Source organism: Mesocricetus auratus, unplaced genomic scaffold, assembly GCF_017639785.1.
Source record: "Mesocricetus auratus isolate SY011 unplaced genomic scaffold, BCM_Maur_2.0 Super-Scaffold_100010, whole genome shotgun sequence".
In the NCBI taxonomy this organism is placed as follows: domain Eukaryota; kingdom Metazoa; phylum Chordata; class Mammalia; order Rodentia; family Cricetidae; genus Mesocricetus; species Mesocricetus auratus.
The window spans coordinates 67,806,273-67,831,966 of record NW_024429194.1 but is presented as its reverse complement, the minus strand read 5'-3'; the positions used below and the strand labels follow the sequence as shown (position 1 = coordinate 67,831,966).

General features: G+C 53.6%; 2 protein-coding genes across 8 annotated transcripts in view; one reads left to right on the top strand and one right to left on the bottom strand.

The window, feature by feature from the left end:
* The first annotated feature begins 1,219 nt into the window (after positions 1–1,219).
* On the top strand, positions 1,220–10,021 carry Slc48a1 (solute carrier family 48 member 1). The gene is made up of 4 exons (XM_040753896.1): positions 1,220–1,472; positions 5,402–5,409; positions 8,031–8,198; positions 8,803–10,021. The coding sequence occupies exons 1-4, from the start codon at positions 1,345–1,347 to the stop codon at positions 8,937–8,939; spliced, it is 441 nt and encodes a 146-aa protein (XP_040609830.1). The 5' UTR covers positions 1,220–1,344; the 3' UTR covers positions 8,940–10,021.
* Positions 10,022–10,880: 859 nt separating this feature from the next.
* The window catches only part of Hdac7 (histone deacetylase 7), a 35,669-nt gene continuing 20,855 nt past the window's right edge, over positions 10,881–25,694 (bottom strand). For 3 of the 7 annotated variants that reach the window (XM_005067158.4, XM_040753895.1, XM_013111178.3), the window contains exons 6-25: positions 25,324–25,449; positions 24,842–24,933; positions 24,537–24,647; positions 24,235–24,415; positions 23,846–24,051; positions 23,472–23,669; positions 22,361–22,562; positions 20,602–20,735; positions 20,351–20,471; positions 19,904–19,953; positions 18,587–18,694; positions 17,786–17,841; positions 17,580–17,667; positions 16,757–16,876; positions 16,470–16,567; positions 15,351–15,469; positions 14,615–14,748; positions 14,288–14,372; positions 12,215–12,350; positions 10,881–12,026 (exon numbers count right to left, since the gene is read on the bottom strand). In XM_005067158.4, coding sequence (XP_005067215.1) covers positions 11,981–12,026; positions 12,215–12,350; positions 14,288–14,372; positions 14,615–14,748; positions 15,351–15,469; positions 16,470–16,567; positions 16,757–16,876; positions 17,580–17,667; positions 17,786–17,841; positions 18,587–18,694; positions 19,904–19,953; positions 20,351–20,471; positions 20,602–20,735; positions 22,361–22,562; positions 23,472–23,669; positions 23,846–24,051; positions 24,235–24,415; positions 24,537–24,647; positions 24,842–24,933; positions 25,324–25,449 — 2,411 coding nt within the window. In that variant the 3' untranslated portion in view covers positions 10,881–11,980. The remainder of the gene's footprint in view (positions 12,027–12,214; positions 12,351–14,287; positions 14,373–14,614; positions 14,749–15,350; positions 15,470–16,469; positions 16,568–16,756; positions 16,877–17,579; positions 17,668–17,785; positions 17,842–18,586; positions 18,695–19,903; positions 19,954–20,350; positions 20,472–20,601; positions 20,736–22,360; positions 22,563–23,471; positions 23,670–23,845; positions 24,052–24,234; positions 24,416–24,536; positions 24,648–24,841; positions 24,934–25,323; positions 25,450–25,694) is intronic. The other 4 variants (XM_021225497.2, XM_021225496.2, XM_021225498.2 and 1 more) reach the window with 4 other exon arrangements.

The following is a 25,694-nucleotide window of genomic DNA, read 5'->3' as shown; positions in this document are numbered from 1 at the left end:
GGCTGTGAAGATCAAAGGGTAGGTGACAAGTGTGTGGAGCAACTCTTGGGGAAGCGAACTCACTGGTTAGGAACATGGGCAGAAAGAATTTTTGTTTGTTTCGGGGGTTTTTTTTGTGTTTTTTTTTTCGGACAGGGTTTCTCTGTGTAGCCCTTGCTGTCCTAGAACTCCTTCTATAGACCCTGCTGGCTTGCCTCTGTCTTTTGAGTGCTGGGTTCAAAGGCGTGTGCCACCATTTCCCAGTTCATGGAAAGAATCAATACATTCACTATACTTTGTATTATTTTAGGTTTTCAGTTTTTTTTTATTTTACTTGTTGATTTTGGGGGAGCCAGGGAATCAAACCAGCTATCCAGATGTTGTTTTGTTTTCCTTCAAACAGGTCTCCCTATACCATCACCTTGTCTTGGCCACTTCTCAAGTGCCAGGATTATGTGTGTGGACCATCATACCCAGCCTATGGTTTTTCCTTGTTGTTTGTCTTGGTTTTGTGACCGGGTTTCATTGTCTAGCTCTGGCTGCCCTCCGACTCACAGAGCTCTGCCTGCCTCTGCCACCCATCTTTGCTTTTGTCAGTTTAAAGGCATGTGCCACAATACCTGGCTAGTTTCTATATTCGTAACTAGAAATTTTAATCTTAAATTTGAAATACTGATGAGTTTCCCATTCAAAATTTAATCACAGAACTCAGAAGGTAGAAGCAGGATGGGGTCTCTCTGAGTTCCAAGCCAGCCTGGTTTACGTAGCGAATTCCAAGACAGCCAAAGCTACATAGAGAGACCCAGTCTCAAAAAAAAATTCAAACATATTTTAAAATTTAAAAAGTGATCCGGGCGTTGGTGGTGCACACCTTTAATCCCAGCACTCGGTAGGCAGAGGCAGTTGATCTCTGTGAGTTCGAGGCTAGCCTGGTCTACAGAGAGAGTTCCAGGACAGCCTCCAAAACAATACAGAGAAACCCTGACTCGAAAAACAACAACAACAACAAAACAAAACAAAAAAGTGACCATTGCAGCTGACTCCGGTAAAGACTTATTTCCAGGTCCGCTAAGGACCCACTAGGTAGATGGCTTCTGGGGATGAACCCGCGACTTTGCCCTTCCACCAGGGGTCGCCTGCCTTTGCAAAGCCGCGGTGGCCGGGTCAAGCTGGTGTCGCGAGCGGCCTCCGGCCGGGGAGGGCGCTGTGCCGGCGGCACCGGGGGCGGGCTGGGGGCGGAGCGCTGGGCGCCGGCGGCTCAGGCTCGGGCTCGGGCTGGGGCTGGGGCTTGGGCTCCAGCTCGGGCCCTGCACCTGTGACTCGGCGGCGGCGACGCTGGTCCTCCGCTGCCCCGCGCGCTGCCCCATGGCCCCGTCCCGGCTGCAGCTCGGCCTCCGCGCCGCCTACTCCGGCATCAGCTCGGTGGCCGGCTTCTCCATCTTCTTCGTCTGGACCATGGTCTACCGACAGCCGGGAACTGCGGCAATGGGGGGGTCTCGCAGGTATCCCGGGGGGGCGCGGGGCGGGCGGTGGTGGGGTGGGAAGGAGCTGTCAACTGCTGCGCCCGAGGGGCGGCGCTGTCCCCGGGGCGGGAGTGTTGTTTACCCCGGAGAGGCCAGTGGCAGCGCAGGCCCGGGGTCTTGGGCATTGCCAGGGCCTCTGGGACCTGATGTCTTCTGAACGTGGCGCGACCTGGGGTGCCGACTGCCGGACTCAGTCGTTTGTACAGATGCCTCATTCCGGCACCCTGTCGATCTACCCTCCGCCCAGTGGCCACTACAGCGTCCTCTGCGCGCCCACTCCTCAGCCACCCTCACTCCTGCAACATACACACTGCTTCTGCGGGATTCCCGCGCCTCTAATAGTAAGTGGGGGTTCGTGGGGAAGCCCATCAGCCAGCCCCAGAGGCCTGTGCTGTGGGACCTAGTGTTACTAGACATTTCCTTCGCATCCACATCCATCTGCTGTGGTTCCTCAGTGGGAATTTGCTAATCCTCCAAGGAGAGTGGACAGGAGGCATCAGTGGTGAAGGCCCAGTGCTCAGCAGTGCTCTGTACCTGATGTGCAGTTTTGGTCACGGCATTTAATCTCTGTGCCACAGAGCTGGTATGAAGGCCAAATATGTTATTCGTACTTATTAGCATAATTCGATATTTTCATGCTGCGCTAAGCAATCTACTCTCCTTTACTTCACCTAACCCTTATATTACTCCTCTGAAGTAGGAATCGTCCTGCCCATTTTATGGTTAGAAAAATAGAGACTTAGGGTAAAGAATTTGTCCACAACAGTCACACAGTGGGCTCCAAGATGGCCCAGACTTGAAAGCCTGGCTGAACTGAGTTCCATCCTTAGAAGTCAGAAGGAGAGGTTGGGTATGTGAGAGTTGTAAAATTCAGATCATCTTACTAAAGACATTAAAATTCCTACTAAGAAAATTAACCCAATTGTACAATAGCCACATGAAACATTATGTTTGGGGAGAAGTATGGGTGAGGGTAACATTTTAATATATAATGATCTTATTCCATAACTAAAACCCATGACCAAAAGATCCATAAAGGGAATAACTAAAACTAACTAATTCACCCCGGGCACGGTGGCAATACTCCCCTTTAATCCCAGCACTTGGGAAGCAGAGGCAGACAGATCTCTGAGCTCTAGGCTAGCCTGGTCTACTTAGTAAGTTTCAGGACAGCCAGTGCCACACAGAAACCCTGTCTTAGAAAAACAAAGCAAAACCAAAAACCAACAAACCAAACCACCAACAAAAACCAAACCAAACCACTCATTGGCACTGAATGCACTGAGTGCCATCCTGAGGTGGAGAAGGAGCCATCGATGCTTGTCTTATCAGAGGGCATGCATTGCTCCTAAACCAAAGTCATGCCAAGTAAGGCACTGGGGTCACCCAGAAGGTTCTGTGTGGTGCCCTGGCTGGGAGTTCTCAGGCCTGTCACCTGTGGACTCCTGACCTTCCTAGGACAGCCAGCACTAGCAACTGGATTAGGCACAGAGCCTTTCCCCTGGACTGCCAACTTCCCACTGGCCCTGTTGCTTCTGGGTTTGGAAGGCACTGCCAGGGCCTGGGCTGGATGCTGGATGCTGAGATAAGTTCTTTGGTTGCAGAGAGGAGGGATGGCAATCCTGGGATCCTCTGGCTACGAGTCTACCCTATGGAAGTAGGGGTGATCTCTACCTAGCGGTGTGAGGCATGGCCATGCCTGCTGGGCTTCGGCTTCCTCTTCTGGAAGGAGTGGGAGGAGGTCCCACTTCTCCTCTACGTCTGCAAGGCTGTGTGCCGTCCACTCTCCCAGGCTTGCTCTGTGTTAAAGAGCAGGGGAGGGGGCTGGAGAGGTGGCTCAGCAGTTAAGAGCACTGACTGCTCTTCCAGAGGACCCGGGTTCAATTTCCAGCACCCACACAGCAGCTAACAGCCATCTGTAACTCCAACATCTGATACCCCCACACAAACATACAAAAAACACCAATGCAAAACAAAAAAACAGAAACAAAGAGCAGGGGAAGGTTCCAGGCAGCCACCAGGGCCTCCCTCCCACGTTTTCTCTCCTTGATGGCCTTGCTTGGCCTGAGGCAGGCTGGCTGTGGAGCTACCTTGAGAGATAGGCACTTGGTAGCAATTAGCTGGAGCAGGAGCTCAACTCCCAGCTAGTCTGGTCTCTGGCAACTGTGGTCATGGAAGAGTCAAAACTGCTTGGTGGTAGTGTCCGAAGAGTAGTCAGGCCAAGGTCATACTCTTTCCCTACCCAGCATGGGTTGCAACAAGGGGTCCATGACCTGCCACTCTTCTTCCTCTTTTGGTGTGAAATGTCAGCAGACTTCTGACTTGCAAGCACTCCACTACTGACTCTGCATTTTGCTGCCCAGAAATTGCTTAGTCACAGAGGTCCATCCCAGTGGGTTTGCACATGTTGGTCAATTGTGGCTGCTGGGGATGCTGGCTTCTGGAACAGGGTATGTATGAGCGTTTGGGGTGTGGACACCCTCTTATCCTGGCAGGAATCTGGGAGGAAGTGACTTTGCAAAAAGGCAGTAGTCTAAAAAAGAATGGGTTCACCAGAGACTCCTCATTGGACCCCCACTCTGACTCTGTACTGGGAGTCCTAGCTAACACGCCTGCTCTGTGTTTAGAAAACCATGGAAAATAGAGCACTTGCACCACACATCCAAACAGCTCCATGCTCTCCACAACTGAGCTTTGATAGAGAGGAACCCTGGCACCCTGAGTCTCCTGTGCCCTCTGGGCTGGGCAACAGGGCTGGAGTGTGTCCTCTGAGCCACATCCCAAGTGTCTGTATTTACCCCATAGGTGCCCTTGGGTGCCTCCAAGCCCCTAGTCCGGCCCAGCGCCTGGAGATGGTTCCCTTAACCAGGCCTGTGAACCTAGAGGCTAGGCAGGCCTAGCCTTGGAGTGGTCGAGTGGAGCCAGGATGAGGTTTTGCTTGCTCCAGTAGCTGGGTGGGGCTGGGGACTTGTCCATACTGCCCCAAGTTTGATATATCAGGCATCCCAGAGCCCTTGTGTATCCTAGGAAAGTGTACAGTTTCTTCCCTGGAGTATAGGAAGGGACTAGAGAGGGACACTTCCTTGGTTACCACTTATGGAGGGAGCGTCTCTCTAAGGAGGGCCAGTGTAGGAAGTGGCCTCCAGCCTCCCTAGCTAGCATGAGTACTGGTGCTGGATTCAGGGGAGGTGTTTAGCTACAACCGGGAGACCTCAAGCCACCCCCTGCCTTCCCTTCTTGTTTCCAGTACTTCTGGGCATATGTGGGAGTGAGAGTTTGGGGAAACCCCTGGGTCATGCTGGTGGTCTGAGGTGACACTTCCTAGTTTAGCATTTTCTAACCCAGACACTGCTGAGCACAGGAACTTTTCTGACCTTCTTTTTCCACTTTAAGCTGGATCCCAGAATCTTCAAGGGGGAAAGGGTCTCAGAACTCAGATATTGCACCCCCTTTCATGAGAAGAGGAAGGAGGACAAGTCACTGGGAGGACCTGGTCTGTCCCCCAAATGCTTGGTGACAAAGGCTTCATCTCTTGGGGCCATTTAAGAAACCACATGCAAGTCTTAGGGGTGGAGCTCACTGTGGTAAATTGAACACTGTGCATAGGGCCCTGGGTTAATCCTCAGTGCCCCTCACTAGAGAAGCCAAGGTGAGAACTTCAGGAGGAACGGGGAGACACTCGTGGAGATTGCTGGGCTAGAATCCAGATCACAGAGGGTAGAACAGAGATTAGTATTCTGGCTACCTCTGGCCTGCTACAGCTTCCTGCCAAGACAAAGATGGGAGCAGGTTTGTTTCCATCCACCCAGAGCCTAGGGGTAATGGGAACCCGTTCCAAGGAGGGAGATTGAAGGCCAGCTCAGGCTGACCTGGAAGCATGGGAGTGGGGGTGGTGTCAGGCTGGCAGGTGGGGAAAGCTGAGTGAGGTAGGTAGGGGGGTTTGTGGACTCATACCCACACAGGGGGAGCCCAGGATTCCCTGCTTATCCAGAGTGGCAGGACCTCAGGACTTGCCCATTTTTATGTTTGGCAGCACAGCAGTGCCTGGCCCGAGGTTTCCCGGTTTGTATTATTCTTTTTTTGTTTTTGCCCTGATTGTGATAATTAAGCTGGTCACTGTCATAGCCCCCATGATGACTAGATTCCTCTGCTTGTCATCCCCACCCAATGTCTCGTAACTTTAAAAAGTATAAAACATTTTAGGCATGTCAAGAGGAGAAGCAATTACCCAGTTTAAGAAATAAAATGCTCTGGGTGGTGGTGGTGCACACCATTAATTCCAGCACCCGGGAGGCAGAGGCAGGTGAGTTCGATGCCAGCCTGGTCTGTAAAGCAAGTTCCAGGACAGGCTCCAAAGTTCCAGAGAAATCTTGTCTCAAAAAAAGAAAAAAGTTTAGTGGCTATCAAAGGGCCCCTTTGCTTCCCTCTATCCCTGCAACCCCCTTCCCAGCCAGATGTCTGTCCCTCTGAATGGTCTCAGCACTCATATTGTATGCAGCTGATGATTTGAAAGGACTCCCACCTCCTGGATGTTGGCAGCCTCAGCGGCCTGCCTGCAACCAATGGCTGTCTTGAGAGTTTACAGCTGGCCAGCTCTCTTCTCTCATTCTTCCCTGCCTGGCTTCATGGCCCGGCTCTAGGTCCTTGCCAACAGAATTGGTATTTATCTCATTCTTTAATCCGCCTCAGCAGGCACTGCCTGGCACTGAGGGTTGTATTGTGTTCTATTGTATTGACTGAAAACATCCTAGGAGAAGTGCCCATCAGGCCCAGAGGGCAGGCCCAGAAGGGCCTGGGCTGGTAGCCTGCCCTTTGCCTTACTTTGGAGGAATGGCAGGAGGTCTAGCCCAAAGCAAGTAGGCCATGTGGGTGCTGGGTGGCCTGCCTCGGGGGCCTCATGACAAGGCTTCCTTTTTCTGCAAGGCCAATGTAGAGTTGAGAAGAGCCCTGCTGCCCAAGAATTCAGCTGCAGGCTCCAGGACCCAGAGCGCCAGGCAGAGGAGGAGTGTGGGAGGGGGCATGCTCCCCTACCTCGATGGCTTTGAGTAGCATCAGAAAGTCTCATTCAGCATGAAATGCCAACTAAATTCTGTCTAGGTAGATTCTATCTATGGACATGTGCCACATTAGAAAGAAACTAAAACTGAGAAACTTTCAAGATTTTATTTATAAATATCTAACCTTTCATTTACTCCTTTATTTAGTTTTTTCCGAGACCCCTGTGTAGCCCTAGTTTCTCTTTGTAGCCCTGGCTGTGCTGAAACTGATTCTGTAGACCATGCTGGCCTCGAACTCAGAGATCTACCTGCCTGTGCCTCCCAGTGCTGGGATTACAGGCATGCACTACCACTGCCCAGCTAACATAGTATCTTCAAGCTGGGTATAGTGGTACATGTCAGTAATCCCAGCACTTGGGAGATTGAGGCAGAAGGACTGCAAATTCAAGGTTAGCTTGGGCTATATAGGACTTTGTCTCAGCCTTTTGGTGACACACGCCTTTAGTCCCAGCACTGAGGAGACAGAGGCAGGCAGATCTCTGAGTTCCAGGCCAGCCTGGTCTGCAGAGCTAGTTCTAGGACATCCAAGGCTATTAAAAAAAACCTATCTCAAAAAACAAAACAAAACAACAAAGACCTTGTCTATCTCAAAAGTAGAAGAGGAAGAAAAGAAAAAAAGTTGGTGAAAGTAAAAACTACAAAGAATGCCTTGGTTTTGTTTTCCACAAATCTCTTTAATGCCTGGCTGTTGTTTGAAATGTTTTTAGTCTGTTGTCTTTTTGAGAGTGTTTAAGGGGCCCACCACCCAGCTCCCAAATTAATCACACATGGAGTCTTATTATTACTTATGAGTGCCTGGCCTTAGCTTGGCTTGTTTCTAGCCAGCTTTTCTTATCTTTAATTAACCCTTCTATCTTTTCCCTCTGGGCTTTTCTCTTTCTTACTTCTGCATATCTTACTTTCCTTCTTACTCTGTGGGTGGCTGGGTGGCTGGGTGGCTGGGTGGCTGGGTGGCTGGGTGGCTGGGTGGCTGGGTGGCTGGGTGGCTGGGTGGCTGGGTGGCTGGGTGGCTGGGTGGCTGGCCCCTGAAGTCCTCCTCTCCTTGTTCTCTGGCTCCCCCCTTTTCCTCATTTCTCCTTCTATTTATCCTCTCTGCCTGGCAGCCCCGCCCATCCTTTCTCCTGCCTTGCTATTGGCCATTCAGCTCTTTAGTAGACCAGGTGTTTTAAAACAGGCACAGTAACACAGCTTCACAGATTTAAAACAAGTGCAGCATAAACAAAAGCCACACACGTTAAAATAATATTCTACCACACCCGGCTTTCTGGAAGGCAGCTAAAGTCCCATGCCTCCGTGTTCAAGGGGTAACATCACATCCCATAGATGTCACATCACGTCATAAGGGCCAGTCTTCTCAGTGTCACTATGTGAGTGGATTCGACCTAGTGGACTTCAGGGCCCTAGTATCAGGGCCACTGGCCTAGAGGCCAGGCATGTGCCTGGGTCCTGCTGACTGAGTCTGTCCCCGCAGGTGTCCTGGCATTGTGGGTCTTGGTGACTCATGTGATGTACATGCAGGATTACTGGAGGACCTGGCTCAAAGGGCTACGTGGCTTCTTCTTCGTGGGTGTCCTCTTCTCAATCGTCTCCATCTCTGCCTTCTGCACCTTCCTGGCATTGGCCATCACCCAGCACCAGAGTGAGGACCGTCCAGGGAAATGAGGAAGGGAGGGGGCTTGAGGGTAGGGAGGAACCTGGGAATATACCCTGGGACTGTTGTCCAGGTTCTAGAAGTGTTATTCTAGGGACTGAACGGACCACTTGACTTCTCCTGCTGGGGTTCCTTACTGTTAAAGTGGGGAGGATGAGAGCCCCCACCTCCTCAGGGCAGGAGGACTCCAGACTGGTGTGAAGTACCAGGGACAAGTGTGACACACATTGACCACCACCCACCCCAGAGTTGCTATAGTCCTTTATTCTCTGCCTAGTTCCAGGAAGGCAGCACCCCCTGGTGGCTCTAGTAAGAAGTAGCCAGAGGCCCTTCCCTAGCTGATGCAGGGGAGTGGATGGTTCAGGCCTGATGGCCAACTCTGACCTCCTCTCACACCCCAGCTTTGTGACTACACATTCAGGGGTGTTCTAAACCTGCACCCCACACACCAGTCTTTAGGTAGCATTGGTTCAGAGGCCGGGAGGATGTGGGAATGTGGAGTGGGCAAAAAGGGGGCGGGTCCCGGCCTTGTGGCTGGCTGTGGTGCTATGGGTCATCTTTAAAGTTGTCATCTGGTGTCTCTTCCCTGCAGGTCTCAAAGACCCGACCAACTACTACCTCTCCTGCGTCTGGAGCTTCATCTCGCTTAAGTGGGCCTTCCTACTCAGCCTCTACGCCCACCGCTACCGGGCTGACTTCGCCGATATCAGCATCCTCAGCGATTTCTGACCCAGGGAACGAGGTCACTCCAGCCTAGGGGGCCCTTGGGACCTGTACTCAGCTTTGGAGTCAGCAAGTGAGCCTGCCCCAAACCCTGGGGACTCCAGAACCATGGCAGAGCATAGACAGCTGAGCCAGTTCATTTCCCCAGAAAACCATCTGGTCCCCTTTCTGGAGGAGACGGGACTGTCGAAGGGGCACTGCCAACATGCCCATTAGCCTGGCTAGGGGCAGCTTAGCCCTTTCCAAATGGATTTATTTTCTTAGCACTCTGAGGAACCTTTGTAAATAGGACCACGATAATGAACTCAAGGTGTCAAGGGTTAGGACTGTAAGGTCTGAATGTATGTATGGCTAGTGGCAGGGTTCGGGACAGGCTTCCTTGCTGCCCCAGAATTCATGTGTGTGGGAGGCATCTGGAAAGTGTGGTCAAGTAAGGAATCTCTACTTAGAGATCTCCAAATCCCATCCCAGCACCCCTATTCTGTTGTCCCCAAGGGTCAGGTAGCTGAATTCACCAGTCCCCAGGGAAGTGACAATTGGCTCTTTGCTCAAGCTGCAAAGCTGAACAGAACCCGGTGTCTCTCCTCCTACCTTCCCATCCAGAGTTTGTTTCCCATGAGGGTGCTAGAGCCAGCCAACCATTCCTGTGTGTCACACGTGCGCACATGTTACCAGAGCTGGACTCCTCGGATGAGGCTAGACCTGGGGACCACTGGAAACATACCCCTGCATCTAGAAGGGCTTCGGGATAGGGGGCAAGCGGGTGGGGGCTAGAGAGAGCTGCAGCTGTAGTCCCGAGTCTCCAGCCCTGCTCTTCACCTACCCCTCACTGCCCAAGACCACACCCCGGCCACGAGGACCTTCTCCCTGCACCAGGCTCCAACACTGATGTTCACCTTTATCTCCCGAATGGACACAGGCCCAAGGCCTCGCCTACGTAGATCGGCAGGGCAGGGGCTGCTACGTACGTCCTTTTATGATAGGTTGCTGGTTTGCACGTCTACTTTTCCACCCAGGTCCTGCCCCTCGGCCTCGGCCTTACCTGTGTCACTGTCACTTTAGCAGAAATACAGCAGCCACTTTTATCAGCCTCGGGGTGTTTCTTGGGGGAGAGAGTCTTGAGAGGGGACTATGAGAGTGGACAAGTGGCGGCGGGGCGGGGGTGGGGCTCCACCTGTCTGATTATTTCTCTAAGGTAAGCTCTGGGCTGGCGGGCAGCCTGCCCCTTTTTGGCATGAGGAGACCACTAACTCACGGGTCCTTTGCTCTCCCAGCCCTGCCTTATGGGGCTAGGATCCCCGCAGTCCCAGCACCCCCTGCAGACTTCCATATCCACCTCCTAGGCCAGGGAAAGGGAATCTTTTTTTTTTCTCCTACCCCAGACAGACTTCTTGGGGCTCCAAGGTATATGGTGACCAGGCTGGGTAGATTTAGAACCAGAAGAGCTGACACCCCTTTGCTTATGCTGAGTACACTTTTTCTGGCCTGTTGCCCTCCACCCTTTTACTTTACGGTATATGCTTCAAACACCACGGTGCTTTGGAGCAGGAAGGAAGCAGAAACCATGTCCACGTCCAGAGCCTTTTACCAAGAGATACACAAGGCAGCGACTCTACTGCTGACTCCCAGCTAGGACCTGAGCCCAGGTGTGTCTGCCTCATGACCTTTTTGGGGTGTCTTGACAAACTGAGTCTGAGAACTGGTCCCGGTATCCAGCAGGGCCCAGTGTGTAGGGCTCATCCCCGGAGCATCTCGTTGGTAAGATGGTTGGTTAAGTGCGCATTTGGAGAGGGTTCTCCCTGCATGCAGGAGCCATGGAAGGGCAAGGGACTAGAGGGTCTGAGTGTGGCCCAAGGTTGTCCCCTTTCTCAGCCCATCTCGGTGCTGGATGCACACCCACCCACTGATGACATCTCACTAACATCCAGGATGCGTACTCACAAGGGCTTTAAAGCAAATTAAAACATTTATTGTTCAGGTTTTTTTTCCATTTTTTTTTTCTTTTTTACAAAAACATGCATACATACACAAGGTATGGCAGGTCTTGGGGAAGACACACACGCACACACTCTTGCACGCGCACATATGTACACACACACACACACACACACACACACACAAATACTCTTTCTTGGCCCCAGGCCTAGACCTCAAAAGCCTTGAAGACTTCTGGGGTGGCCCCCCTCCCCCATATCTGTCTACTCTCCCACCACATCCCGCCTCAGTCAAGCTAGTCCTATGTGGGGCAGCAGTCAGAACTGAGGTGGGGGCACCCCAGAAACAGAAGGCAGGCTCATACTGGGAGCAGTGGCCATGCATCCCTGGGATCGTGCTGTGCTTTTAAGGGGAGATGAAGGTTTGGCACCATTGGGTCAGGAAGCACAGGGCTCACAGAGGATCTGTCTGCTGCACCAGGGCACTGAGATGGTCCACATAGGGTGGCCTCTGGCAGGACAGGGACCAGATGGGAGGCTTGCTGGTGACAAGTCACAGGGAGAGAGCAGCTCAGAATGGCTCTCAGAGCCCAGTGCTACCAGAAGACAACCAAGGAAGCCGGTGAGAGGAACTCTCCTGTCCTCAGGAATAGGGGACCCCTTGGCTCCTCCTACTCCCCTAGCCCTTCAGAACCTGGGAAGGGCCGCCCTGGCTTAAGCCAAGTTCACATTTCTGTATGGAGCCTGGGGCAGTGTGCAAAATCTGGGGTCTTCTGAGTTAGGAATAGTGGTAGTGGTGGGCCCTCCTGAACCAGTCCTCTACTGTGCAATCCTGAGGGATAGAGGCCATAGCTAGGGGCCTGGACACCAGAGGGCTCGATCCATTCTGGAAGAGCCTAGCTGGGCCCTAGTGCCCAGCTTGCCTCCTCCCAGGATCCTTCCTGGTTCCCATCCCAGACCCAGTGGCCTTGTCAAGTTCCCTGGGGTAGCTTTCAGGGTAGGTTGTGCTCTGGACCTGACTGCCTGCCCAGAGGATGTCTGCAGACACAGGAACAGGGCTGACCACAGGTGAGGAGAGCCACGTCTGGAGAGCAGGAGATCTGTTCTGAAGCCCTATAGATTCATAGGTTCTTCCTCTTCCACCAGCTGCTCTGAGGGCCTGGAGTGGAACAAGGCCAGAATGTTGGAAGGCCAGAGGGCTGTGGGCAGGGCCTTAGTGGCATTACCCTCCTAGTCCTACTTCAAAGGACTGACACTATTAGTTGCATGAGAGTCTGGGGTCTTCAAGCTGGGAGAATCCAAGGGGGTTAGAAGACCACAGGCCTCAGGCTGGGGGTCTGGCGTTACCTGTCTTCAGCCAGGATGCCCACAGAGAGTGATGCCAGTGCGGTCACGGCTTCTACTTCTGCATCAGCCCCTGGCACTCTGGGCAGCCAGGAGTCTGGACAGGAGGCCAAGCGCTGCATGCAGCCCCAGTATTTCCCTAGGACAAGAAGCTGGGTCAGGTGGGAAAAGACAAGCTGTTTGAGCTGTATCCTAGACTGATAACCTAGGCAATGGGCCCAGAGCTCAAGAATGGTGGCCACGTCATCAGCTCGGGGGCAGCGCCTCTTCTTCCTGCCCTCACCTCTCAGCAAAAACACCTCACAGCTTACCCCTTCCCTACAGCCCTGATTCAACATGGCTGTGAGGACATCTTCACAGATAATCAAGCCCCTTTCCCATCTTCCTTGGCTAAAATTCCGCTCTCGAGGGCTGGCAAGGCAGATCAGCAGTTGACAACACTGATTGCTCTCCCAGAGGACCTGGGTTTGATTCTCAGCATTTACATGGTGGCTCACAACAACCTGAAACTTGAGTTCCAGAGGTTCTGATTCCCTCTTCTTGCCTGTGAGAGCATTGCATGCACATGCACATGGTGCATAGCGGTTCACGCAGACAAAATACCCATACACATCAAAAAATTAAAAAGTAAAAAAATAAACCAGACACACACCTTTTAATCTTAGCGCTCAGAAGGCTAAGGCAGTTGGATCACCAAGTTCAAGGCCAGCCTGGTCTACATAATGAGTTCCAGGGCAGCCAGGGCTACATAGACCTTGTCTCAAAAAAAAAAAAAACCAAAATAATAAAAATAAACAAACAAATAAATAAATAATAAAAGACCACTCCATAGGCCTGGTCTACATAATGAGTTTCAGGATAGCCAGGGCTACATAGACCCTGTCTCAAAAATCACAAAATGATAAATTTAAAATAAATAAATAAATAAAAGACCACTCCATAGGTGTATGGATTCTAAAAGCACCAGGAGGATCCACTTGTCCCTAAATTAGGGTTATGAAAAGATTCACTTACACAACCTGCCCCTGTGCCTTGGCTTCCTAGAGCACAGAGTCCCCCTCATGCGGCCTCCATAGTGCTCAGCCTACCCCTAGGAGGCCAGGCATGGCAGTAAATTCCTGTCTGAGTAGGAGGATCACACGCTGGAAGGTAGACTGGGATACATAACGAGACCCTGTATCAAACAAAACTCAACAACCCAAGAGCTGGGTTTGTAGCTCAGCAATAGAGTGAAAGTCTAGCATGTGCAAGACCCCGGGTTCAATCACTGGTACTGAAGGGATGCGGAAGACAGTCATGGTACAGGGCAGGGGCCAGCATCCCCACCGCTGCTCTGCACAGCCACCTCTGGTCCATCACCATCCTGTTGTTCTGAGACGGTGATGGACACGGACCAGCTCAGTGCAGAACCTGACTCATGGGAAGTTCCATAGGCAGCTGTATCCGTGGTTATGTGCCTGTTTCTCCAACCGAGCCCGGTATGGGGCTAGTTGAAGTGGGATCTTTAGCATGTTTTCCAAATGTGGGCTCTTCTGAGACCCAGGTAGGCCCTCCTCACAGCCTCTTAAGTCACTGTTACCAGAACTGAGGAGGTTAACCCAAGCCTTCTGTTTTGTTTTTCAGGATTTCTCTGTAGCTTTGGAGTCTGTCCTGGAACTTACTCTGTAGACCAGAATGGCCTCGAACTCCCAGAGATCCACCTGCCTCTGTCTCCTGAGTGCTGGGATTAAAGGCATCCAGCACCACCACTCAGCTTTAAACCAAGCCTTTTTTTAAGCAACCAACGCCTGAGTGTTGCTGTCAGCCTGGCTCCTTGCCCAAGACTATAGCCAGAGATAGGAGGCCAGTTCCAGCCATAAGGAAGTCACGGTTGTGTCCATGCTATGTCCAATAGGAGGACTAAGAGGTTACCCACTCATGGGGATATGCCCACCCTTATTCCTGGAGTGGTTCCTGAGGATCCTATTTGGGACTGTCAGTGTGCTTCTGGGTCTCTGAGACCTTTGCCAGTGGGCAGATGGACCCTGAAGGCTTTCCCAAGTTAGGACCCAGCAAGTATCCCAGGTCAAAACTCACTGTGCACCCTGATCACAGCTTCCAGAGAGCGGATGGCATTGGGGTTGGGTTTCTGTTTCCAGCCTTCTTCTGAAAGGGGATCCACCTGCAGAAACATTCTATCAGGGACCTGAGGGACCCCAGGCTCAGCCTGCACAAACAGACATAAGCTGCTGGCTCTCCAAGGTCGGAAGACACTGGCCCTAGACCTGACCTGGGAAGGTTTCCACTATACCATCTTGCTCCACCCCACCCCTTCCCCTCTTATCTACCTTCTCTTTGTCCTCGTGAGAGCCAGGTTCATCTGCCTCATTGAAGTGTAGGTGGCCGGGGGTCAGGGGAGCTTACCTTGTTGCCCAGAAGAGCAGCCACGCAGGCCTCAGAGGCATCGCAGATGGCTGTGAGGTCATGGCCACCCTCTAAGGCCAACACCACTGCACCTCCTGCCAAGGTCATCAGCTGCTGTGTCATGTACCCAAAACCTAGATGGTTGAGGTGGGAGCAAGAGTGGCAGGCTGGAGGAGTGGCAGGACCCATCCTCTACCCTGTCCTTTCCCTGCTTGCTTCCTCCTTTGTAGACAATGTCTTCAAGATGAGAACCCCATGCAAAACCCATTCATAGGCTTCATCCCAAGCTCTGAGAAGTTAAGAGTCTTCTCTACAAGGTCCCATAGCTAGCAGGTGGCAGGGTTGAGGCTTGAACCCCAGTATCACCTCCATTCTTAGTCTCACTGGGCCACCACCACCTCTTTGTTCCCAAGCCCTGTGGCAACGTGGACAGCACCGACATTGTGTTCTAAGACCGCAGCTCTTCTAACTTCGGCTGAGGGCCCACCCTGGAAGCATGGCTTCTCCAACTGGGCTTCCATCTGGCAGACCTAAGTCTCCAGGGGCCTGGTCCATGCTGTGCTAGGCTGGGAGAACCCAGGGAATTCCAGGGCCTGCAGCCCTACTCAAGACCTTACACATGGTCCTGGACTGTGGCCAATGCTTCCTGTCCCTTTCATTTTGGCAGTGCATTCCTGTCCCCACACAGCCTGGCTCTTATTTCCCACATCTTCCCCACAGCTGGGGTCCCCCTTACATTTAGCAGAAACATGGTAGCCACCCAATGGGGCTGGGTGACCCTCGGCAGCATCAAAACCAGCAGACACCAGGACCAGGTCTGGAGCGAACTCTCGGGCAATGGGCATCACCACTATCCTGAAGTTGCAAGGAGAGGCATCATCCACGTAGGGCCTATGTCACACAGCCCATGCTAGCCCCTCCTGAGGCCACCTGTCCTTAGGACACCAAGGCAATCTCCTAATGGGATTAGCGGATGCCCTGATTTCCTTCACTCTGGCTGTAGCTCTGGTATGCACCAGCCTCAGAACTCAGCCATCCTGAGAATTTGACAAGCAAGGAGCAGAATGGTGGCAAAGACGACGGTGACGGGACGAAAGAAGCGTGTGCGTGCGTGGCGTGTGACTCAGCCAGCTGCCCTGGGGCTCGCTCTGGTCACTAAGCTCAGGGGCTGAAAACACGCAGCACTTTGGCTGAAGGTGACACACTATGTTTAGGGTTGACTTGGACGCTAGAGTTGACTTTGACGCTTGCCACCCGAGAGTGACCAGGGCGACTACACCTGAGGTCCTGGGCTGCCAATCTCCATTCTTCATCTTCTTCCCCCGCCTGTCACTAATGTCCCTAACCCAATGCTGGTGTCCATTTAGGTACTGAAGCTCAACACAGACACCAGGAAGTCCCACTCGGTGCCAGCAGAATTAATTCTCATGGAGAGAGCCTCCAGAAAAGGACCCCGGGTCTAATTGTAGGGTTCCATTTTCCATGGAAATAAACAGGAACCTGGAGTGAAGGCGACAAGGGCTCCTTATAAGAGCCCAAGGCAGTCTTCTGAAGTCAACCTATCCCTCCATGTGGACAGCACTTGAGGACACCAAGCTTCTACTCTCGCCAGAGACCCACCACCTCCAGGCAGTCTTCTTTGACTAAATGTGCCAGTTTCGCCCGACCCAAAAGGTCCCCAGGATGTGCGACTCTAACTTTCTCATTCTTGTGTGTGTCCTATTTTCTTATTGGAGCTAGCGACCAAGTGTGAACAGATCAACAAGCCAACCCGTCGCTTCCAACCTAGGGTTGTGGCAAAGGGAGGAGAGGCAGTCTTGCTGGACTGGCCTCCTCTAGACCCCAGAGTATTTACCTGAAGGCAGCCAGGTACTCGGGATCCCCCATGGGTGGATCCAAGCCGCCAGCCCAAGCCACATTGACGTTGAAGCCTTCGCCATTGCCAATCCCCACCTGGAAAACAAGACATAAGGAAGACATGAGGAGAACAGAGTTCCAAGCTCATCCAGCTTCTTCACTTCCAGATATGGAAGCCAACATCCAGAAACGATAAGCCAGTAGCTCAGGACCACACAAGACAGGGGCAGAGGGTTCAGGAGGGAAATCAGTGTGCTGGAAGACGCTGACCCCGCCCGTGGTTACCTCATCCACAGCCCCACTGCCTGGGAAGAAGTTGCCGTCATCATGGCGATGCAGGGAGATGTACAGCACGCTGGGGTCCTGGTAGAAAGTTTGCTGTGTGCCATTGCCATGGTGGACATCCTGCACAAAACAGTGGGCCGTGGATTAGGGAAGGTCCAGAAGCAGAAAGATGGAGGTAAGGACACACCTGAAGGATTTCAGGGTTGGTAACCATTCTGAGTATTGGGACGCTAGACTGGTGGGGTCAGGAAACTACAGTTTCTAGGATCATATGATTGCATTGCCCCAAGCAATGATCTCCATCTCCACATGGAAAGACTTCCTGTCTTGAGACACGGTAGTTAGATGCATAGACTATAGAGCTAACTGGCCTGGACTCCAAGCTTGGCATCTCAAGAAGTGAGTGGCTATTCAAGATGGTAATCTCTGTACATGCTTTCCTCATCTGTGAGATGGGCTACCACCAGGACCAGATATGAAACTGTCGGCATGTACATATGACTGAGGATATACTGCTATCGATATGACTGTTACAGTTACTGTGTGGAGGGAAAGGGCTTGCTCTGCCAAGAAGAAGCCATCAGAGGTTAAAGACAGCACCTGAGAATTCTTAGCACCTGTGGAAGCCTATGAACACTAGCTGCTTCCCACAAAGCATCCTTTCTGGGCCTCCTGATAGTTCCATGGTGCAGGTGCTGCATTCTCTCACACTTAGATAAGGGAGAAGCTAATGCCACACTCAAACATGCAGCCGCATCTAATGCCCAGGCTCAGGGTTCTGCCAGAAGACCTGGGTCTGGTGACACTAGGAATCGGGACCTACCCAGTCAACAATGAGGATCTTGCTGGCCTTGCCTTGCTGTTGTAGCTGTCGGCAGGCAATGGCCACGGAGTTGAAGAAGCAAAAGCCCCTGGAAGAAGGAGAGAGGGTCCTGCCAGCCCATTCCCCCACGCCTCTGCCTACAGGAAGGCTCTGAAGGCTGCCCCCGCCTCACACCACACAGGCCCGTCGCCTCCCCAACGCCTTACATGGCTGTAGAATGATCTGCGTGGTGTCCTGGGGGCCGCACCACAGCAAAACCGTTCTGAAAGGGGAAGGTCACTTATTACTCCAACAGCCACCTTTCAACCCCCATTTGTCTGAGCCTGCTTCTTGTCCCAGCCCCTTTCTCTAAGGAGTAAAAGGCATGAGTGTGGGCACGTCCCACTGAAGTGTCCAGGTCATCATACATACTGCATTTGCATCTCTAGACCATAAATGTTATCACCACCCCCAACTTACAGGCGAGAAATCAAGTCAGTGAATCAAATAACCCAGGTTATGAATGGCAGTGTCAGGGTTTTAAAACCAGGGCGCGTTGATGAGCACTTGCCAAGCCGTTACGATGCCAAGGGCACAGTGCCTGCCTTGGGCTATGAGCTCTCAGGCAACGGGGCTGTGTGCTTCAGACGGACTACCCCAAGGCACCTATCTTAGCGCAGTGAGCATAACTCCAGCCTACAATGCAGGGTCCCATCATTAAAAGGAACCAGTTGGCCAACGGGGCTCAAAAATGGCCATGATGCACCTATAACCATGAAACAGGTCTTAAGCGATCTTGGGTGGTCAGGACTATCTAAGACACCAAGGCCCTAGTGCCCAGTGGCTTGATTACCTAAGTGACATGAACTTAGAGGTCAAGCCTCACCTTGGTTTCAGCCCTGATTTCCCTTTCAAAACCTTGTAGCAATATCCACAAGAAACAAGAGGTCTGAATTTGGGATCTAGACCTGCCTCCATCACCCCACTACCTCCTCTGCAGTTTGCCAGCCTTTAGCTAAATGTCCTACCTTTAGCTCTCTGGAAGCTACTTTGAATGCAAGGTCGGTGACACTGCCTGCAGCCCAGCGGGCTGCATTGGAGGAATGCAGCTCGTTCCAGATGGTGTCAGTATCTACCTGTGGGGGCCAGGGTCAGGGACCGCATCACCCTGTGCTTTCCACAGGAGACGGGGCCCCGTGAGGCAGTGCCCACCCCATGGCCAGGACCCCAGGGGCAGGGAGCTGAGCAGACAAAGCTGCCTCCCCAGTGCCCCACCGCCCAAAGGCAAGGCCTCCTGTGTCCCCCAGTCCCAGCAGGACTTCTTCCCAGCACCAGCTCGTATGTGGCCAGCACTCTGCCTCCCCAGTCAGGGGAGGGGGCGTGGCGTTACCTGGGCGGGATTGGGGTTTGGGCCGGGAGGGGTTTTAAGCCCCAGCTGACTCTGCTCAGGCCCTGCAGGACGGTCGGAGCTGGAGGGGTTGGAAGGGCCGTCTGCACCACTGTCTTCCACTCAGGGCCCCTAGCCCAGGCTGGGAGGCCCCCCAAACCCAGTCCCTGGGCCTCAAGGCTAGGGAGGGGCCGGGGGCCATGATGGGGAGATGGAAAGGGCGAGGCGGACCGAGAGAGGCGAGGAAGGCAGAAAGAGTCGCAAGAGGCTGGAGAAAGAGAGAGAGAAAGGACAGAGAGGGAGAGGAGGGAGGGGAAAACAGAAGCAACAATAGTTGGAAAAACCAGAAAGTGGCAGGAAATGGGGAGTTGTGAACAGGACACCGACTGTCTCCCCAACAGCCCCCCAGCAGCTGCCACTGCCCTCCTGTACTCAGCCTCCATCTTATCTCCACACACCTTGCCTGGCACCTTTCGAGGCGGGGAGGGTCATACCAGCAGTAACAAAGAGACCTCCGGCAGGGGAGGGGGAGGCCAGCAAAGCTGTGTACTGGGTAGGGACGCTCTAAACCTCTAAGTACATGGGAGGTGCCCACAGCCCCACACTAGGCAGTCCGAGGTCTGGGGGTCAAGTAGGGTACCCCTGAGGTACCTGAGAGAGGCCCACTCCTGGGCAGGCAGAGATGCCAACTCCTGGGACACAACCTCAAGCCCCAACGTGACCCTGCCTTGGGCCTCACTCAACACCTACCCAACACCTGACTGTGAGGCCCTGGGCTCCACACTCGTGGAACGGTAATGGGACTGGGATACGTCCATCACAAGGGGCTTCCAGTCAGCAGAAGAGCACGCAGGGCCACAAGTCACAGGGGGCAGAGGGGTGGGAATAGGCCAAGAGACCCGAAGGGACGGCTGAAAGCCCTTAGCAATGCCCACTTGAGATCTCCAGGCACACTTACCCCAACCCCGCCACAGGACAGCATCACAAACATTCGCTGTGCCAGGAGTCCTGTGGAGAGAGGCCAGGTCACATGGGTGAGGAACACAGAAGCCCTAACAGGAGTGTAGGGAGGGAGAAGCAATACAGAGAGATATGGAGGCGCGGGGTGGGCTGGGCGGGACCCATGGACCACACCAGGGCAGCACCCTGGCAGGGGCCATCCACAGAGAGATATGGAGGCGCGGGGTGGGCTGGGCGGGACCCATGGACCACACCAGGGCAGCACCCTGGCAGGGGCCATCCACAGAGAGATATGGAGGCGCGGGGTGGGCTGGGCGGGACCCATGGACCACACCAGGGCAGCACCCTGGCAGGGGCCACCAGGAAGCTGTGCACAGCTGAGACAGGAGCAGCACAGAGGTGGGTGAGGTGGGCCAGCTCGGGGTGATTCGGGTCCCTCCCCTACCTGTCAGCTTCCCATTATCCAGTTTGAGGCGGCTGAGGGGGTTGGTGCCGTAGAGGAGTACATGCCTTTCAGAGTGGACTGATTGCAGCTCCTCCAGAGAGGCCTTTCGGCCTCGGAGACACTGAGGGAGGGCCCACAGAGCTCCTGAGGTTTGCTCACGCGTGCCCTTCTGCTACCACCAGACCACCCACCGTCTCATCCCTTGCTGACCCCAAGGCCTCTCGTCCCTCCCCTTGCACGGGCCGCCTCACCTCACACCGGCTGCGGAGACCCCGCTCCTGCAGCCGGGACCAGATGCTCTGGATGCGACCTGCATGCTCGGGGTGCTTGCTGTTGTCTCCACAGGAGCACTGGTGCTTCAGCATCACCGAGTCATAGACCAGCCCTGCAAGAAACAGCGCCCGTCGTCCATCCGTCCATCCGTCCGTCCGTCCGTCCGTCAGGGCTGGAACTCACAGTGCAGGGGCCTCCGCCATGGCCACACATGGAGAGCGGCCCACGCCCACAGAGCCAGGCACGTGCACATTCCCTTCCCAGCCCTTCTGTGGAGGGCTGGCCCTGTCTCTCTATGCACATGCCTGCATGCCTCAGACCACCTGATGTACACACCGGGCAGTGCCAGCCTACCCTGCTCTGCATGACCCCTATCTCCAATGCCCTTGAGAGCTCATGTCCTAAACCCAGAGAGACTTAACACAGGACATCTCCCTCTCGGTGCCACAAACCCACAAAGGGTTTGTGTCCCAACTCAGAGAGGAAAAGCAGTTAGAGGAAAACCTCAAGACTGAGAGAGGGGATGGACCACAATGTTACTGGCCATGTGGTCAGTCTCCCAACCGCACATGGAAAACACTCAGAAAGCTAGTTTACCTTGTAAACATTATGCAAATGGCACAAAAACTATTTACATCGCATCTACACGGTACTAGGTATTAAAAGCAAAGTAGAAGTGATTTAAATGTGGAAAGATATGCGTAGGTTACATGCAAATACTATACTGTTTTACATGAAGAACTTGAGCATCTGTGGTTTCAGTGCCTTTATAAGCTGGGCTGGGGTCCTGGAATCAACCCTCTGAGGGACTGAGGGCTTTCAGCTTAGCCCAAGGGAGGTCTCCGGAAACAGGCCCTGTGCAGGCATACTGCTGGAGGGGGGCCTGGGCCTGCATCTCGGGGTACCAGGGTCTTTCAAAATGCTTACACTCCTTGACCCAGGAATGAACTCCTTAAGAGTGACCCTGGAGAGATAATCCCAGACAGAAGACCAGACTGAAACATAAAAAAATTAAAGGCCAGGTGTTGGTGGCACACTCCTTTAATCCCAGCACTTGGGAGGCAGAGCAAAACAGACCTCTATGAGTTCAAGGCCACCCTGGTCTACAGAACAAAATCCAGGACAGCCAGGGCTACACAGAGAAACCCAGTCTCAAAACAAAAACAAAATGAACAAAACAACAGACAAAAATAAAAAAGAAAGAAAAATTAAAACAAAAAATTAGAATTAAAATTGAGCTGGGTGTGGTGATTCACACCTGTAATCCCAGTACTTGAATTCCTAGTGCCATTATAACAAAAATTAAAAAGGACTCAGTCAAGTAGGGTGCAAAATATAGCTGGTATGTTTGTGACATTAAACAGGTATGGAGGCTAACTAAAACCTAGAACAAAATAGAGCAGCACTTAGGATAGTAAGGTACTTGGTGACTTTTTATTCTTATATTTCCCTGTATTTCTCAAAATGTTTGGAATACTTTTGAGCTCCTTTTACAAGTACAGCAATGGAAAATGATGTTTTTGCTTTTGTTTTTAAAAGGGCTGGTTATGGTAGAAAGAGACTCAAATTCCTGCCCTGGCCCCTGACCGCCGTTTTGTCGTTTGACCATAAGCTAGTCACTGCCAACTTAGGTTTCCTGAGTGGTGGTGTCCTCACCTGTTTCATGGCTACTGCGGAGCTCACAGGTGTGGACTCGCACCCCAGGCACTTCCTTCTGCCTCCCTGAGTCTGCCTTACCTGTGGTGGGTGTCTCTGAGCTGGTGAGGACTTGGGTCTGACAGGTGGGCTCTGGGCTCAGCAGGGAGACAGGTGCCGCTGGGGAAGACTGAGTTCTGGACAGAGGCCGGTGTCCCACCTGGGTCAGAGGTAGCAGCACAGAGTCGCCGGAGCTTCCCTGGGAGAGCCGCCCAGCGAGATGCGGCTGCTCCCAGAGCGGCACCTGAAAGAAACATGGTCACAGTCTCCAGTTTCTCAGATTTGGCCACCCAAGGACTAGGGACCCTCCAGATAGACCCCTTTTCTAGAAAAATTCCAGACGTGGACTCTGGCCTTTCAACACTCTGAGCTCCCTGAAGCTGAAGCACCCAGGCTGATCCCTAATTTCACAAAAACTCCTTTCGGCCCTGACTCTATGCTGACTGAGATCACCTCTCCTAGGACTGTGCTACTAAGCACAAGACAACCTGCCTGAGACACTAAATGCACGTGAACTGTTTCCCGGATTCATAAAGTCTGAAGCCCTTATCTTTGGAGATAGGGTTTATGCGGGGGAACCAAGTCTTCATTGAAGAGGTTTGCTGTCTTTGTAAGAAGCAACTTTAAGCAGTGAGGCCTACAGACACCCCTTCCTTCACAGCCCCCAGAACACACATCCCCCACCCCACCCAACACACACACCTTGATTTCACCCTTTCCGCCTTAAGAGCTTCAAGGTGATCAGTATCTGCCTTTCAAGGCACCTGTGTGTGTAGTCCTGCGCAGTGGTCCTGGCAAATGAACACTGCCTTGACCCCCGTGTTATTAATCTAAAGCCCAGGGGACTACCGTTGTCCTACTTTTGCCCCAGCTATCTTTGGATAAAAAAAAAGTCAGCCAGTTGCAGGGAGAAGTGTTGAAGGGAGGAGTATGTGTGGCTCTGTGAAAGGCCAGGACGCAGGCAATGGGTCTACACACATGCACACACACACACACACACACACACACACACGCACTCACGCACGCACGCACACGCACATGCATGTGTGCACCTGCACCTTGGTGTATGTCTTAGGGTACCCCTTCCCCATCCTATGCCAAGCCCCAAGTCTTCTGACTGAACTTTCTGCATAGCTCCTAGGCACAGCCATACCTGTTGGTGCTGCTGCAGAGAAACAGGGCCTCTGCCCTCAGGAGGAGGCCCGTGGCCTGACTCCCTGTGTTCCAGGCCATCGTTCACCACAGCTCCCACTCCCCCACCGTCTGTCTCTAGGTCCTCAGCTGAGGGAATCTGCCGCAGTCGGGGCTTCTCACTCGGCTTGGCAGGCCTCTGGGGAGGGGAGATGGCTGTCTGCGAGGTGGGATAAGGAGGAGGTTGGGTGGCAGGGCGCGGGCTGGGTGAGGCCACATCCATCTTGCGAGGTGTCCAGCAGTCACTTCTCTTGTCCTCCAGTTCTTCCTTTCCTCCTCCTCCTTCCAACCCACAGGGGCTCACCCTTAGCACCTCCCCTGCCCGGGTCCTCTCACCTTGATGAGCTGGACATGAGGTTTGAGCCGGTCCTGGCGATCCTGGCGGGGCTGCAGGGGGCCCAGCAGAGGGGAGGCAGTGGCGCTGGGGGGCAGGGGCTCTGAGCGCGTCCGGTTAAGTGGCCGGTGGAGGCCTGACCCAGAGAGCCGCTCGGTGGTCAGTAAGGGTTGGGCAAAATGGAAGGGCAGGGGCCCAAGTCCAGGCACTGGAAAGAATAGGACGTATATGAGGAAGGGACCCTGGGCGTCAGGAAAGAGACAGGGGCATGGAGTGGAGGCAGAGCTTGGCAAGGAGATGTGGACAATGAGGGACTAGAAGGTGGGTCTCTCCCAGAGCTTGGCCCCTTGGGACAGATCCTGACCATTCTGGGAGAAGCAGCAAGACTCACCAGTCCACAGTGGGGCATGGGAGACTGAGGGGTCCAGCAGGAGAAGGGGCTGCAGGCGAGACGGTAAGGCGCCCCCAGCCTCCGGCTCCAGACTATGGTGCAGGAAGAGAGGAGCATGAGGGTTCCCCAGAACAGGACCCCGAGGGCCCAAAGTCGAATGGGTCCTGCGGTCACCATCAGCCTGCAAGAAAGGTAAGAAGTCAGGGACGGACAGGTTTCCCAGAGGAAGACAAAGGTAAGGCCACAGGCAGGAAAGAGGCTGGAGAGGCGTGGAGTGGGGGCAGGGTGCCCCAGCCACTCACCCTGGCAGGGGCAGGCAGCCCCAGTGTGATTGCGGGCAGCAAGGACATTGTCGGCAAAGCGAACGGGGCCAGAGAAGTCTCCTGCAGCCGCAGCCGCTGGCCCAAGAGCGCCTGCCATGGGGAGCAGGGTGACGGGTCACCAGTCCTGGAACGCTACCCCTGGTATGCTTGTCCCCAGAACACCCAACAGGCCCTGCTAGGGACTGCCCAGACCCTGAAGCCTCAGGCCAGGCCAGGCCACACGCTGGAAGAAGGCCAAGACTCAGAACTGCCCCCAGGAAAGCCCAGTCCCAGCAAGGCCTTACCTCTGAGCCCAGGGCAGGGTTGGGGCCGTGCTCGCTGTCATTGGGGGAGCTGCACCCCGAGGCAGGCGTGCTGCTACTACTGGGGGAGGAATCTAAGGGGAGAGGAAAAAGGAAGGCATAGGCAGGGTCAGGAGTGGTCAGCCATGGGCAGCATTCCCAGCCACAGTTCCTCCCCTTCTGGGATGTATTTCTGCTTTCTCCCTAGAGGAACAGAAAGCTGTCAGATCACCACTAGCCTACAGCGTTCTCTGAACGGTTGCTTTCACGCAGCTCCCGATTCCCCCAGCAAATGTCAACCAAGCAGACTATTCCAATAGGGCTAGGTTTTAGCTCAGCTAGCCCTCTCACAGGCGGGTGTGTGGGTTACACCCTGCACAACACTTAGCAATCCCCCGTGGCAACATCCACCTGGGTGGAACCTGGCCCCAAGGGACAACACCAGGGGGTAAGGAGGACAACTCCATGGCCTTGTTGGCCCCTACCTCCAAGGGTCTCTGCAGGCCGCCGCCGAAGGCTGGGTGGGGCACTCTCCTTTCTGAGCAGGGGATTCTTGCGCCGCTCCAGGGACTTCTTGGGCTTATAGCGCAGCTTCAGGTTGGGCTCAGACACTGCAGACGAAGTGTCACTCCATCGCTATGCCGGCTACCCTACTCTACTCTAGTTTTGTTTTTGAGACAGGGTCTCACTCTGTAGACCAGGCTGGCCTTAAACTCACAGAGAGCCGCCTGCCTCTGCCTCCCAGTGCTGAGACTAAAGGCATGCGTCACCACACCAGGCCTCTTCTGTGCCCTCAAACTTCCCTCCCAGCTACCTCTGGGTTGAAGAGAAAAAAAAAAAGCAAAGCTAGGGGAAA